The 16,779-nt window shown below is 43.2% G+C and overlaps 1 protein-coding gene across 1 annotated transcript; it reads left to right on the top strand.

Moving 5' to 3' along the window:
- The first annotated feature begins 2,635 nt into the window (after window positions 1-2,635).
- On the top strand, window positions 2,636-16,017 carry CLPS (colipase). The gene is made up of 3 exons (XM_075333848.1): window positions 2,636-2,653; window positions 4,934-5,056; window positions 15,886-16,017. The coding sequence occupies exons 1-3, from the start codon at window positions 2,636-2,638 to the stop codon at window positions 16,015-16,017; spliced, it is 273 nt and encodes a 90-aa protein (XP_075189963.1).
- The last annotated feature ends 762 nt before the right edge of the window (window positions 16,018-16,779 follow it).

Genomic DNA, 16,779 nt, shown 5'->3' with positions numbered 1-16,779 from the left:
ATATCTGGCTATTTTCTGTGTTGAGACTCCTAACAGGGGCTCCACGGACCTTTTTGATTTGCATACTTCCCAGGGGGCAATGCACCTAGGATTTCACTGTGTTGAGTGCCCTCGCTGGCTGCCGGCAGTGTTTTCATGTCAGGAACCTGACACCGAATACCACTATACTAGATGTACCATACAATAATAAATCCAGGTGGGATACAGATCATAAATGTCATCAGTTACTGCAATCATATACCCAATAGTACATAAAAGTATAGCATACTATCTGACACCACTATTGTTAAATACAATGTAATAATTATTGACCACCAGCAGGACAAATAAAGAGACCTTATATAAAGGAAATCAGCGTACAACAGACACTGATTTAAGTAAGGTAAAATACCAGCTAAACAAAGGCGTCCGAGATGAAACACCAGGTTATATTACCACCTGCTGAGGTCCAGATTTAAAGCAGTGCAAGGTCCCAGGATCGGTGTGGGTATGGGGTGTTGCCCAAGAAAAGGAGACCTAGGACTGAACCCTGACAGTAAGGGGAAGAGGAGAGGAAGAGGAGCCAGCAAAAGATACAGTGAAGGAGCAGTCAGAGAGATAAGAGCGAGAACCAAGAGAGAAAGGTGTCCTTGAGCCCAATAGAGCGGAGCATAGTGAGGAGGAGCTGGTGATCTGTGCCGCCCCGGTCGTGGCTCGAGGGGTCCAGACCCGGGCTCGGCAAACACTCCGATCCTTGAAAGGGGATTATTTAGAGGGGAGAAGTTTGTGACGCCACCTGCGGGTTGCGGTAATGGGAATACCGCCGCTGCTAGAAGGAGTACTGGGGCAGATGGTGTGGAGCAGCAAGGTGTCAGTCCCTCCGCAGGTAGGGAAGGCCCTGGCCTCTGGGTTTTGGTGGGATATTTGGGAGCGCAGGGTGCAAGGGACCAGAGTACTCACTGTGGGTAGTTGGGGTGCTGGATGAGGATTATAAAGTAAATACTCACACTGAAGATAAACCAAAGTCTCTGTGCATCACAGTCACTACGGGGAGCCCGTCCAGGTGTCCGCTCCCACCGGTGTCACTTGGTAATCCAGAGCCGCCTCCGTGCCCAATTTAGTAATTTAGTTCTCTGTTGTGGCCTATCGGCTTGAAGCTGTTGGGGCCCCGCTCACTATATTAAGTGTAGCTGTGCTCTTGATGGCTGGCACTTGGGAATTTAGTGGGCCACTTTATTGGAAAGCCCTATCCCCCGCGGTGTGCTGTCGCCTTCAATCTCTGAGCTTTTAGGAAAGTTCATAAAGAGACTCTCCCTCCCAGGTTAATTATCAGGACATTGAATCGGCTCCTGACCTAGGGTCCTGTACCCCGTTGTGCTCGGTACAGGTCAGTTCTTTTGGGTTTCTGATGCCGACAGTCCTCCTAGACTATGTCCGTCGCACCCTTTCCAATGTCACTGTCACTGGTCCCCGACTCCTCTGGTCCCGGACCAGCATCTGTGACCCAACCTTCATCTAGCTCCTCAGGAGCTACCACTCCAGCTCCTCACTCCTTGAGGGCTCTCACTCAACTCTCCTGTCACTTTGAGAGCCGACTGTAAACTGACTTCCTCCCTCCCACCAGTCTGCCTGACCCCTAGGTGGGTGGCCCTATTCCGCTTAACCAACCCACTGGTGTGTCTGACAGGTCATGATGTGAGGTTTGATTGGGATTTGTGGTGCTGATGGTAGTGACACTGATTTCTTAGGAACCCGGAACCATAGGGGGTAGGCCCTGCACCCTGTGTAAGGATTGCAGTTCCCTGTGGCGCCCTGATCCACAGATCCACAGTATCAAATGCAGCAGAGAGATCCAGGAGAATCAGCAGGGAGTAGTGACCATTAGATTTAGCTGTTAGCAGATCATTAGAGACTTTAGTAAGAGCAGTTTCAGTAAAGTATAAGGAGCGTAGAGGGTCGAGGAGAGAGTTATCTGACAGATAGCAGATTAGACGTGAGTGGACTACGCGTTCCAGGAGTTTGGAGATGAAGGGGAGATTAGAGACTGGTTTGTAGTTAGCGGCACAATTTTGGTCCAGGGATGGTTTTTAAAGTAATGGGTGTATGCTGGCATGTTCAAAGGAGGAGGGAAGACACCAGAGGAGAGAGAGAGATTGAATATTTTAGTTAGGTGAGTGGTGACAGCTGGGGTGACAGATTTAAGGAGATGTGAGCTAATAGAGTCACTGGTGCAGGTAGTAGGGTAAGAAGATGCGATGAGCCTGGTAGCTTCTTCTTCTGTGAACGGATCAAAGAGTGAAAATGAGCTAGATGAAGTATAGAAGGGCAGAGAATGTGTGATGTTATGACGCTGTGACAACATTTCCTGACATATATGGTAAATTTTTTCTTTCAAATAATTGGCCAACAAGTATATTAAACATGGCTAAATCAGTTGTTAAAGGCAACATGTCACCCAATTTCTGTAGTGTTGATAAGTTCAGTGTTTTACTTTCTAAAGCTCTGCTAGTCATCTTAAAGATGCACTTTATCTATTCTGCCCATACCATTGATCAGGACCTCCATCAAGGCATTACAACCCTTACTGGTGTATGGAGCCCGGTGCAGAGGGGGGCCCTGCCGGGGCCTTTTGACTTACTGCCTCATTACCTTTAAGATGAGGCTTTACAACCAGGTATTGTGTTTTTTTGGGATTATATTATTTATCTGCGAATACTGCATTTGTTTGTATACTTATTGTGCATTCTATCAGTTCCCTTGTACTTCATTGGGGATAAGCACAGGATTATTATGCCCATCCTCCTATTTTATCCCATTCTTTTTTTATTATCAGTCATGTTTTTTAACCTTTGCTCTTGTCACCCTTGTATGTTTTGTATCAAGAAAAAACATGTGTTTATATAAATAGCTGTGCGTGCACTTTTTTACAATACATTTTTTCCCCTGTCATGTTACAATTCATTTTTTTTGCATAGATTTCGTTAGCACCCCTCCCCAACACTTCTTTCTTAAGAAAGTCTTGCGAGTTGCAGTATGTGAGAAATATTATCCAGAGGGGCGGTGTGTTTATGATGCGATATTATACAGAGGAACAGTGTGTGTGTGTGTGTGTGTGGATATTATACAGAGGGGTAGTGTGTGGCGATATTATACCAAGGAACCAAGGAGCAGTGTATGTGAAAAGATATAATACAGAAGGGAAGTTTGTGGGAGGATATTATACTGAGGAGCAGTGTATGTGGGTGGATGTTATACAGAGGGGCAGTGTGTGTGGGCGATATTATAGAGAGAAGCAGTGTGTGTGGGGAGATATTATACAGTGAGGCAGTGTGTTTGGGAGAGACATTATACCGAGGGTCAGTATGGGGAGGGCTATATTATACAGAGGTGCAGTGCGTGAGGGGGATATTATACAGACGGGCAGTGTGGGAGAGATATTATGGAGAAAGGCAGTGTAGTAGGTGTATGGAGAGGGGCAGTGTAGGGGGTGTAAAATTAATTTTCTGAGGGAAATACTTCATTTTCTGGAACAATTTTAAGGGTGCTAACACATTTGGCCATGCCATGACTGATATATATATATGTATATGTGTATATATATATATATATATGTATATATATATATGTATGTGTATATATATATATATATATATATATATATATATATATATACTGTATATATATATATATATATATATATATATATATATATATATTTATAGATATATAGATATATACACACACACATACACACATCCAGTAGCATCAATCATAAATATATATTTATACTATGTAAATAATATTTTCAGCCAGCAGGTGATATTTAATGAGATCGATTCATTTGTGATTGGTAAAGGTGTAGTGCAGAATTGGAGTTTTTCCAAGAGTGGAGGTGAGCTGGGGTGAATCCTGGGTGGAGTCTCAAAAATGTTGTCAATATGGGGCCCTGAAATTCTTGGTGGAAACCCTACCATTGATTGACTGATTTCTACCTAAACTGTTCATAGCAGGAACACTGCCTAATAATTCTATGGATTCTGGATAGAAAATCTCATAAATATGAAAGACATCATTCTTCTAACTTATTAGCTGAGAGGACCAGCAAAGCTGCAGACGATATAATAATCTTTCAACAAAATAACAGCAAAAAGCTCAGTAATTCAAAAAGAATTAGTATTGTGGTTTTTGTTCCAATATTATGCCAATCTTAGGCCTTTGTCACAAGTCCCTGAAAAACATGCACGTTTTTCACGGACGTGTCAGAGGTGCGGATTGCCCTTGGTGTGCTGTGTGTATGGCCTACGTGTGTTCTTCGTGTGTTATCCGTGATAACACACGGAGAACGGGAACTTTCTACTCACCTGTCCCTGGCATCGCTGTCCGTGGTGCTGAACTTCGGTCTCCAGCCCTGCCGACTCTCCGTTGCTGCTGCTTCTGGCCGCAGTAAAGTAAATATTAAATGAGCATAATGAGCAGCGGTCGGCAGCAAGTGACAGCAGCGGCAGAGACAGCAGGGCAGGAGAAGGTGAGTAAAGATTTGTTATTTTTTTCTCTGACACGTCAGTTTTCTCCGGCGCGTGTCACATGGGACCGCATCTACACTACATCCGTGTGGTACGGGTGCGGGCCGTGTGACACCCGTGATGACGGAGAAAAACGGACATGTCAGCATAAGAAACACACGGACACATGTAAGTACGGAACGGACACACGTTCCGTTCCAAAATACTTACGTGTGTCCAAACCATTAGGAAAACATAGGTACGTGGAAAAACTGCCAAACATGTACCGGAGGCACGAACGTGTGACAGAGGCCTTAAATGGGTCGGCAAAAACCTAATGAGAGACTGTCATTATAATGCAGAAGCCTCTTTATTTCTTACATATAGCTGGTCTCAATAACAATAGTAACATTGAAATTAACAAAAATACTTTTGTTCTATTTAAAATTTAGGACCATGGAGAATTATGTGTTCAAAGTGCACAATGTAAGAGCAGCTGCTGCCACAGGGACAGTGGAGTGAGCCTTGCGAGATGTGAACATAAAGCAGCAGAAACGCAAAAATGTTCCCCTCTGGTAAGTATCAACAAACTACTATTGAACTAGTTTTTCAAGCACAGAAAGCTTCACACATTACAGTAAGCATATAGTGGGCATACAACTAAGGCTAGTTTCACACTTGCGTTGGACGGGATCCGTAGCATTGCGTTGTGTGACGCATGCAACGGATGCGTTGCATATAGTGGCACAACGCATGCTACAGATCGTACAAAATAACGCAATCCGTTGTAGTTTTTTTTCCTTGACTTTACACATCTGAGCATGCGCAGTTGTGTAAAGACAGCTGCATTAACGGAATCCGTCAAATGACGCATTCTAACGGAATCCGCCACCATAGGCGTCCATTATAAAAACAACGGACGCCTAACGGATTCCTGCAGGTTGCGTTTTTTTGACACTCAGCCAAGTGCAGAAAAACGTTACATGCTGCGTTCCATCCGCCCGACGCAGCGTCAAAATAACGACGCTGCGTCGTCCAGCGGATGCAACGCAGACACTTGCGTTACAGTGCGTCGTCCATACAAGTCTATGGAGAATAGCGCAGTGCGTTAACAGACTGCGCTATTCTCCATAGTGGCGGAATGCGCTGAATGCAAGTATGAAACTAGCCTAAGCCACAGATGCAATACTGCTGCATGTAGACAGATGCCGGGGACTTTACATAGACAACGAATATGGAGATACTAAAGTAAATTGAATATTATAGCTAAAGAAGTATTACCACTGTCCTATAAAGATTAAAAATATCACTTTGATTTACAAGTTCTTGCTCCAGCACTGGCTGGCTAACAGTGGCATCAGACTAGAGAGTGGGGCCTAGGTACAACTACACAGCACTGACAACACCACTGAAGAGCCAAATACATCAGCAGACAGCCAGTAATAGAGCAGATTGAATAGTTAATAGAGATGATCGAATACCGCAAATATTCGGCAACGCCCATTTTCGCCGAATTTGTCGCCACTATTCAACGATTTGCGAATATTCAACGACAATGATTTTTCACGTTTTTGTGCTCGTTGATCGTCTCATTTGTATCACACCTTTCGATGTCGCTACCGGCGCCGGATGTGCGTCACTAACGACGTGACCCCGACGATATATCGGTAGCGATGTCACAGCGTGTAAAGTACCCCTAAAAACTGCACCACCCACACTGCTCAAAACCCCATCCAAGAAGTTTATTAACCCTTTAGGTTCTTCACAGGAATGTGTAAGGAAAAACTGAAATGGAAAAAATGAAAATTTTACTTTTCCCCACAAAAATGTTAATTTAGCCTCAAATTTTGCATTTTCACAAAGGTAAGAGAAGAAAATACACCATAAAATGTATTGTGAAATGTCTCCTGAGCATGCCTCATATGTGGTGGACATCAGTTGTTTGGGTGCACGGCAGGGCTCGAAAGCAAAGGAGAGCCATTTGACTGCAAAATTAGCTGCAATCATTAGTGGACGCCATGTTGCGTTTGGAGACCCCTCATGTGCCTAAACAGTGGAGCTCCCCGCAAAGTCACCCCATTTTGGAACCTAGACACCTCGAGGAATATATATAGATGTTTAGTGAGCACCTTGAACCCCCAAGGACTTCACAGAATTTTATAACATTGAGGTGTGAAAATAAAAAAATACATGTTTACCACAAAATTATTACTTCAACCAGATAGCTTATTTTTTCAAATGATATCAGGAAAATATGCACCATAAAATTTATTCTCAGTACACTGATACCTCATATGTGGTGGAAATCAATTGTTTGGGCACATGGCAGAGCTCAGAAGGGAAGGAGCGCCATTTGAATTTTAGAGCGCACAATTGTCTAGAATAAATAGCGGACGCCATGTTGTGTTTGGAGAGCCATCCGTGTGAGGTTTTGTTTTTTGCAGAATGAGTTGACATTTCTACTGGTACCATTTTCGGCCAGATAACATTTTTGGATCGCTTTTTATTGTCATTTTTGGTAGGTAGTTGTTAGGTCTTGGTGGTAGAAACACTGGACCGTACACCAGACTCCCCTAGTGAGGCAACCAGACCGATCACCCCGCCCGAGGTCTTGATGCACGGCAGCCGAAGCACTCCTGGAAGCAAGAGAGTCCATCCAGAGAACTGGGAAGTGGATGTCCCTGGGACCTCAGAGTTCCAGAAGGTAGTCCGGGTGACGACGCTCAGGTTCAGATGCCGGGTTGAGATGTCAGGCGGAATCCAGAACCAGCTGAGCGAGAGGACAGGTCACCAAATGGAGCCAGGGATCAGAGACTGGTGGGACTGAAGAGGTGGTGGAATCCTCAGCCGACAGTCACCGATAGGAGTTCTGAAGCAGTCGTGGTTAGGACCGGTTGGCGTGGCAGGACAGGCTCTGCAAGACAGACAAGGGTTAATACCGGACAAGGCAAAAAGGGGACCTGAACTCCTAGCTTACTAAACACGTAGAACAGGCCCCGCCCACCTAGAAGAAGAATCCTCTTATACCCTGTACCTTCATGGCCAATATCCTGTTTCTGGATGCTGGCCCTTTAAGAGTGGGTCAATGACCGCGCGCGCGCCCTAATGCGCATGCGCGAGGCCCGAGTGCCAGAGGCCAGGGAAGGAAGCGGTGCAGAGGAAGCAGGAGTGCCCGGCAGAGTGTCCTGCGTCGCAGAGGGGCACCTGGAGCGAGGAACAGGACGCATGGAGGACGCCGGCGAGGGAGAGGGAGCAGGAAGGCCGTGGAGAGGAGAACCGGGGACCGGAGCGGTGAGCAGGGAGCGCCGTCGGGGCCCGGGGAGCGTGACACGGGGCCCGGGGAGCGTGACACGGGGCCCGGGGAGCATGACAGTAGTATTAACATGAAACGGTAATTCAGGAAGGAAGGAAAAAAAATTAACACAAAGGAAAATGGATTCTTCAAATGACTCTCGGCACAGGGTATTTCATCATGGTCGACCTTTCACTTTCATAGTCGCCACCTGCCACCTGTTCTCAGGAGTCAAACTTGCAGATCAAAATTTCATTCCATGAAAGCTCACTATGCATACCTGTATAATCACTCCCGACGCGTTTCGTTACCACCTTCACTCATCAGGGGAGTTTTGTTATTCATGTTTGCTGTTTTACACACAGTGTCATCAGTTCTGCCAAAAAACAAACACATTCACATTTTTTTTCTACGGTTTTTATACAAGAAAATGCCATGGCAGATGACATGACCAGTGATGCCATAAATTCACCCTTGAATATTACCTGCTTAACCCAGCAGGAAGTACGCTGCCGCCTCGAAATCACTAAGGTTGACAAATCTCCGGGCCCGGATGGCATACACCCCAGAGTACTACAGGAATTGAGTTCTGTGATAGATAGACCATTATTTTTAATCTTCTCAGATTCCTTAATAACAGGGTCGGTACCGCAGGACTGGCGCATAGCAAATGTGGTGCCAATATTCAAAAAGGGGACAAAAACTGAGCCGGGAAATTATAGGCCGGTAAGTTTAACCTCTACGGTTGGTAAAATCCTTGAGGGTTTCTTGAGAGATGCTATACTGGAGTATCTCAAGAAAAATAACCTTATGATAGAGTATCAACATGGGTTTATGAGGGATCGATCCTGTCAAACTAATTTGATCAGCTTCTATGAAGAGGTAAGTTCAAGCCTGGACCAGGGAAATGCAGTGGATGTTGTGTATATGGACTTTTCAAAAGCTTTTGATACGGTGCCACACAAAAGGTTGGTACATAAAATGAGAATAATGGGGATAGGGGAAAATATGTGTAACTGGGTTAAAAACTGGCTCAGTGATAGGAAACAAAGGGTGGTTATTAATGGTACGTACTCGGACTGGGTCTCAGTTCATAGTGGGGTACCACAGGGGTCAGTATTGGGCCCGCTTCTTTTCAACATATTTATAAATGACCTTGTTGGGGGCATGCGGAGTAGAATTTCAATATTTGCAGATGATACTAAACTCTGCAGGGTAATCAATACAGAGGAGGATAATTTTATATTACAGGGAGATTTATGTAAATTGGAGGATTGGGCTGAGAAGTGGCAATTGAAGTTTAATGTAGATAAATGTAAGGTCATGCACTTGGGTAGAGGAAATAACATTTATGATTATGTACTTAATTGTAGAACACTGGGTAAAACAGACACAGAAAAAGACTTGGGTGTATGGGTGGATGGTAAACTTCACTTTAGTGGACAGTGTCAGGCAGCTGCTGCCAGGGCAAATAAAATAATGGGATGTATTAAAAGAGGTATAAGTGTTCATGAAAAAAATATAGTTCTACCTCTGTACAAGTCACTAGTGCGACCACACTTAGAATACTGTGTACAATTCTGGTCACCGATATATAAGAAGGACATAGCTGAACTGGAGAGGGTGCAAAGAAGAGCGACCAAGATTATTAGAGGAATGGGGGGGCTGCAATACGAAGACAGATTATTAAACTTGGGGTTATTTAGTCTGGAAAAACGAAGGCTTAGGGGAGATCTAATCACAATGTATAAATATATGAGGGGACAGTACAGAGACCTTTCCAAAGATCTATTTACACCTAGGCCTGCGACTGGAACACGGGGGCATCCGCTACGTCTTGAGAAAAGAAGGTTTAATCATAATCACAGACGAGGATTCTTTACTGTACGAGCAGTGAGACTATGGAACTCTCTGCCGCATGATGTTGTAATGAGTGATTCACTACTAACATTTAAGCAGAGCCTGGATGCCTTTCTTGAAAAATTTAATATAACCAGTTATGTATATTAGATTTTATGACAGGGTATTGATCCAGGGAACTAGTCTGATTGCCGGATGTGGAGTCAGGAAGGAAATTTTTTCCCCATTGGAACTTGTTTGCCACATTGGGGTTTTTTGCCTTCCTCTGGATCAACATGTAAGGCTACGGGTTGAACTAGATGGACTTAGAGTCTCCCTTCAACCTTAAAAACTATGATACTATGATTCACCTCACGTGTATGTATATATTCTGTGCTGCAAGTGCGCTTGTGATTTATTGACCATTCCTTGTTTTTACAAATAATTTGCAATTTAACCCATTTACTACAATGAGACTATAACCCTTTAAAGCTCTGTTATTTTTATACTGTGGAAACCTAGAGAAAAGAAACGTTTATTATATCCCTTTACTAGCCACCTAGTTGTGTGAAAATTAAAACAGTATCCATTAAAAATCAGTAATCAATTTACATTGATGTCCCTAAAATCTATTTAAAAAAAACTCCAACAGTCAGGACGAAGTCATATCATGCCCATGTGGCACCCCTGACTCGGTCAGGCACCACTGAGTACTGCACCCATGCTGGGACAGTGCTTCCAGGTAATCCTAAGGGCCAGAATGAGGTTTGTACGCACAGACACATAGCAACCAGTTCTCTCACACCATTAGATGGGACCCTTGGGCAGTCCCTTGAGGGGCCTTCAATTCTTGTCAAGGGGTGTAGTGGAGGGGCTGGGAGCTAAAGTGCAGAGGTTGTCAGGAAAGGAGTGGAGCGAGCCTGTCTGGTAGTGGTGAACGCGGCAGTTGCCAGGGAATACGCGCGCGGCCACTAGTCAGACCCTGCACGAGAGTAGTAGCCGTTAGCGGGGAAGAACAGTCACGTGGTCAGTCAGTCAGACAGTCAGTCAGTACGAGGTTGCCAGTGACTAGGCACGTACGGGGAACAGGTCCCTAGAGCAGACTTCAGTTTTAACTACCTGCTAAACCTGCCGGTGAGGAGAACTACAAGTACCTCACCAACCTTACAGAGTCTGAGCCTCAGCAGCAACGCAGGGACCCATAAGGGGATTGAGCCTGAAGCCATCTCACTTGGTCCACACTGCCGGCAGGGGAGAAAAGGCAGTTGCGACTCTCTAAATGTAACTTAACGGGGGTGGTGGAGAGGGGTCAAAGGAGGCAGGGGTAATGAGAAGGGGTGGGGAGACAGAAGTCGGCACTGATCGGGGGTGGGGCTCGTGTGTTATAATAATATCATGTGAGCCCCAGCAACGACACTTCCGGCACACCTAGAACACTGCCGGCATGAGAGGTAAGTATAAGCATTATTCTTGTTATGGGGGTGCACATCGCAATCCGTGCGTAATTTTGGACAGGCATTTTTTTGTTTTTTACTGACATCCGTTTAGTATGTTTCTTTTATATATCACCAAATCTGAATCTCCTTTCTATTTTCTCTTTTTCTTTCTAGGTTTTTTTCTACTCAAAGAAAACGGATACACACACACACACACACACACACACACACACACAGTTTACTTATTTATTTATTTTACACACGTCCCACACACTCTACACAATGTCTCATAGATAGGTTCTGGGGGGGGGGGGGGTCACATGTAGGGAGGGTTCCACTGTTTAGACACATCAGGAGCTCTTCAAATGCAACATGATGTCCACTAACTATTCCAGTCAATTTTGCATTTGAAAATTCAAATAGCGCTTTTTGCCTTCCGAGCCTTGCCATGCGCCTAAACAGTGGTTTATCCCCACATATGGGATATCAGAATACTCAGGAGAAATTTTCCAACACATTTTGAGGTCCATTTTATCCTTTGTCCTTGTGAAAATGAAAAAAATAGAGACTAAGAGAACATTTTTGTGGTAACATTTTTTTTTTTTCATTTTCACGGCACAACATTATAAAATTCACTGAAGCACCTGGGGATTCAATGTTCTCAGTACACATCTACATAGGTTCCTTGGGGGGTTTTCAAATTGGGGGTCACTTGTGGGAGGTTTCCACTGTTTAGGCACCTCAGGGGGTCTCCGAACCCAACATGGCATCCGCTAATGATTCCAGCTAATCTTGCTTTCAAAAATTGAAATGACGCTCCTTCCCTTCTGAGCCCTGCCGTGCGCCCAAACAATTGATTTCCACCACATATGAAGTGCGTTTTTTTCCTGATACCCTTATGAAAAAAGAGCTACCTGTTTGAAGTAAAAAAAAAATATATATTCTCACAGCTCACTGTTATAAACGTCTGTGAAACCCCAGGGGTTCAAAGTGCTCACCACACATGTAGATAAATTCCTTGAGAGGTCTAGTTTCCAAAATGGGGTTACTTGTGGTGGAGCTCCATTGTTTAGGCACCTCAGGGGGTCTCCAAACCCGACATGGCGTACACTAATGATTCCAGCTGATTTGCTTTCAAAAATTCGAATGGTGCTCCTTTTATTCCGAGTCTTGCTGTGCACCAAAACAACTGATTTCCACCACATATGAGGTATCCGCGTACTCAGGAGAAATTGTAAAATAAATGTTATGGTGCATTTTTCCTGAAACCCTTGTGAAAACAAAATTTTATGGCTAAAGTAACATTTTTGTGTAAAAAAAGTCAAATTTAAATGTTTTCCTTCCACATTGCTTTGGTCCCTGTGAAGCACCTAAGGAGTTAATAAACTGCTTGGATGTGGTTTTGAGCAGTATGAAGGGTGCAGTTTTTAGAATGGTGTCACTTTTGGGCATTTTCGGTCACATAGCCCTCTCAAAGTCACCTCAAATGGGATGTGGTCGATAAAAAAAATGGTCTTGTAAATTTTGTTGTTGAAAAATTAGAAATTGCTGATGAACTTTGACCCCTTCTAACTTCCTAACAAAATGAAATTTTGTTTTGAAAATTGTGCTGGTGTAAAGTAGACATGTGGGAAATGTAATTTAGTAACTATTTTGTGACATATCACTTGGATTTCTGGGCATAAAATGTCAAAGTTTGAAAATTGCGAAATTTTCAAAATTTAAGCCACATTTCTGAAATTTTCACAATTAAACGCAAAAAATATTGGCCTAAATTTACCACTATCATGAAGTACAATATGTCATGAAAAAACAGTCTCAGAATCATTGGAATGCGTGGAAGTGTTCCAGAGTTATAACCTGCCAAAGTGACACTGTTCAGAATTGCAAAAAATGGCCCTGTCATTAGGGTATTTTAGTGGCTGGGGGTGAAGGGCTCAAACCTCGCAATACAGAAAATAACATATATATGGTATCCCTGAAAAAAAAACCCCATACAACACAGTGAACAGATTAATTATAGAGATCTATAAAAAAACGTAAAAAAAATGCCAAGATCTATTTTTCTTCTTCATTAAACCCATATAAAGTAATGAAAATTTAACATTGAGGCTATATTTACATTTATGTGCTGCGTTATTTCTGCTACTTTTTGAAGCTATTTTTTCTACAGGTGTCTGCACCAAACTACTCAATAACAATCTCTAATTATTGTGTCTGTATGTGTTTTATATACATTTTCCCCTTTATTTGATACATTTATAGTGCAGATTTGAAGCAGCCGTTATAATGCTTTTAGCACTGACTCTACACTTCAATGGTGTTTTTTTTACATGCTTTTTTTAAGGGTTGTAGAGGGAAAATGCACCAAATCCGCACAGTTCAACAATGTCTTTAGATGCACAGTGGTCAGCAGCTTTTATGAAATACATTCCACATTGCTTGAACAGTTAGGGGGGCTTTGCACGTTTCGACATCGCTACTGCGATATCGTCGGGGTCAAATCGAAAGTGACGCACATCCGGCACCAGTAACGACGTCGCAACGTGTAAAGCCTAGATGCATAAACTGAGAAACGATCGCAAAAGCGTCGTAAATCGGTGATCTGTGTAGTGTCGGTCATTTCCATAATTTCGCTGCAGCGACAGGTTCTTCCTCGTTCCTGCGGCAGCACACATCGCTGTGTATGAAGCCGCAGGAGCGAGGAACATCTCCTAACCTGCCTCCAGCAGCTATGCGGAAGGAAGGAGGTGGGTGGGATGTTTACGTCCCGCTCATCTCCGCCCCTCCGCTTCTATTGGCCGCCTGCCATGTGATGTTGCAGTGATGTCACACAACCCGCCCCCTTAGGAAGAGCGACGTCGCAGGGCAGGTAAGTGCGTGTGAAGCTGCCGTGTGCGACGGGGGCGGGTACAATCGCGCTCGGCATCGCTATCATCGGCTAGCGATGTCGCAGCGTGCAAAGTACCCCTTAGACCTTGGTAATGCATAGCGTAACTGTTGCGATTTTTTTTTTTTTTTGTTTTTACCAGAAACTCTGTTATGTTTGAATATCCAAGCAAAGTGGATTTCATGAAAATTGCAACCCACTGTGCAACTAAAGGGCGCTTTACACGCTTCAATATGTCTTACGATGTGTCGGCGGGGTCACGTAGTAAGTGACGCACATCCGGCATCGTAAGTTACATTGTAGTGTGTAACAGCTACGTGCGATTGCGATTGAACGGTAAAACGTTCATCGCATGCACGTTGTTCATTTCCTAAAAATTGAACGTCAGGTTGTTCATCGTACCCGGGGCAGCACACATCGCAGTGTGTGATACCCTGGAAACGATGAACAGATCTTACCTACATCCTGTGGCTCCAGCCGGCAATGCGGAAGGAAGGAGGTGGTCGGGATGTTTACGTCCCGCTCATCTCCACCCCTCCGCTTCTATTGGCCGGCTGCCGCGTGACGTCGATGTGACGCTGAACGTCCCTCCCACTCCAGGAAGTGGATGTTTGACGCCCACATCGAGGTCGTATGGACGGGTAAGTGCGTGTGATGGGGGGGTTATTCATTTGTGCGACTAGTTCAACAAATTGAACGTGCCGCACATACGATGGGGGCGGGTACGATTGCATACTTTATCGTATGCTTAATTGCAAGGTGTAAAGCAGGCTTAAGGATGCTGCTGAACTGTGCTGTTTTGGTGCATTTATTTCTATAAACTTCTTTGGTTTACATGAGAAAAACATTGTAAAAAAAAGTGTCATAACCTTTTTAAGTGCAGAATCAAAGCTTCTCTGTAATATAAAAATACTGCTTTAAATTTGCAACACATTGACATGAAATGAGGGAGAAAACACAAAAAATGGAGCAAAATGTAATAACCAGAGAAGGTTGCTATTCCATATCTAGGTAGGTACCTGCAGAACACCCCACCCTGATAGTCTTTACATTATGTATGATAATGGCCTTACAGACACAAAGAAACAAGAACTCACACAATGAAGCTTACATAAAAATGAAAAGTTTATGGCTGCTACAATTATCAATTAACAAAAAAGAAATCCATAGGGCCCAACGATTCTGGATACCGCAGGAGAGTCCTGGATATGCGCCTCCTCCTGCCAGGATATTATGAAATTGTAAATGGTTGCATCTTGAAGATATGGCTTGGGATGCTGTAAAAAAAATTGTTGCAGTGCTTAGCTATGTCTTTCTTTTGATTCTGTAAATTTGGAATGAATGTATATTAGGATATTAGGATAGTATGCCATGCACTGTTTATAAAAAAAAGGTAATGAGACTTCAGCTTACCATAGGCAACTGTGCTCCAGGACTTGCAGGTGCTCGAGGTCCTCCAGGCCGGCCAGGCTGGTATATAGCTGAGAAGAAGTGAAGAGTGAACCCAGCACCACAATCCAGTATATTAAAATATCAAAAATTTATTAGATATTAAAAAATCCAACGGATCCAAAACTTGAGAGAACACGCATAAGGGCACCTTACGCGTTTTGGACAATAAGTAAAAAGAAGTCCTTAAACATAGGTCCTATGATTAAGGACTTGTTTTTACTTATTGTCCGAAAAGCGTAAGGTGCCCTTATGCGTGTTCTCTCAAGTTTTGAATCCGTTGGATTTTTTTTTATATAATACATTTTTGATAATTTAATATACTGGATTGTGGTGCTGGGTCCACTCTTCACTTCTTCTCATGCACTGCTTATGTATCTTCAGACAGAGCAGTCTCGGTGCAGTTTCATAGTGTACCGATGACAATATTACCTTCCAGTTTGATGGGGAATTAGCAATAATAAGTATTTTCATTAACCTTACTATCTTTTTCTCTAGCATCTTTATGGGGTGTACTATTACTGCCCATGTGAAAGTGGGCTTAAATGTGAACTGGACAGAACTATTGTCGGAACCATCACAAACACAGATTTTGGATACTGCAAGGACCCTAATGATGCAAAGAAATGAATCTTACAGCTAAGAAATTGTACATCTAAGCCCACACAGCATCTTCCAAAGGTTGTCTGATATAAATAAAGATTTTCATCTTGCATATAAAAAGTGATACTTTGGAAATTATTTTTTGTTTCATTTCCTTATCAGAATATTTTGACTTGCTTTCAGTAAATAAACATTTACTAATCAGAGAACCAAGAACAGTGTGGCTTAAAAGACATCTACAGTATCTTTTGGCCACAATAATCAAAATTAGTAATAAGTATGCTCGTGATGCCTTTAATTCACAGAAGATTTCCCTCATGAAAGTCATACTCCAAAGACATACAGATAGGGACTCTAGATTGTGAGCCCCAATGGGGACAGTGTTGATGACGTATGTAAAGCTCTGTGGAATTATTAGAGCTATATAAATGAATAAATATTATTATATTTAATTTTAAAATATAATTTAAAGCAACATTGTGGGGTGCCCTCTGTTTTGGATCACAAGCCAAGGTAAAGCTACTAGCTGTGGTCTGCAGGCTGTAGCTGTCTGCTTTACCTTAGTTGGCTAACAAAGGTAAGGAGACCCCAGGTTGTTTTTTTAAATTATTAAATTTGGGGCTAAAACTAAGGCTAAACACCCTTTAATGTCACATGAAAGGCACTAAAGGGTGCAAGCTTACAATATTCAGGATGGTGGAACATTATATATGTGTTGCACATCTACAGTATCCATCTTTCTATATATCCATTCAACTATTTAGCTTTTGACAGTATACAAAGCTCCAT

This window comes from Anomaloglossus baeobatrachus, chromosome 2, assembly GCF_048569485.1.
Source record: "Anomaloglossus baeobatrachus isolate aAnoBae1 chromosome 2, aAnoBae1.hap1, whole genome shotgun sequence".
Lineage (NCBI taxonomy): Eukaryota > Metazoa > Chordata > Amphibia > Anura > Aromobatidae > Anomaloglossus > Anomaloglossus baeobatrachus.
The sequence above is the reverse complement of the archived record's forward strand: the minus strand, read 5'-3'. Positions and strand labels throughout refer to the sequence as shown.

Coding starts and splice junctions, on each gene's coding strand:
- CLPS (XM_075333848.1), top strand. Junction 5,057..15,885: donor CGCAAAAATGTTCCCCTCTG/GTAAGTATCAAC, acceptor CTTTTTCTCTAG/CATCTTTATGGGGTGTACTA.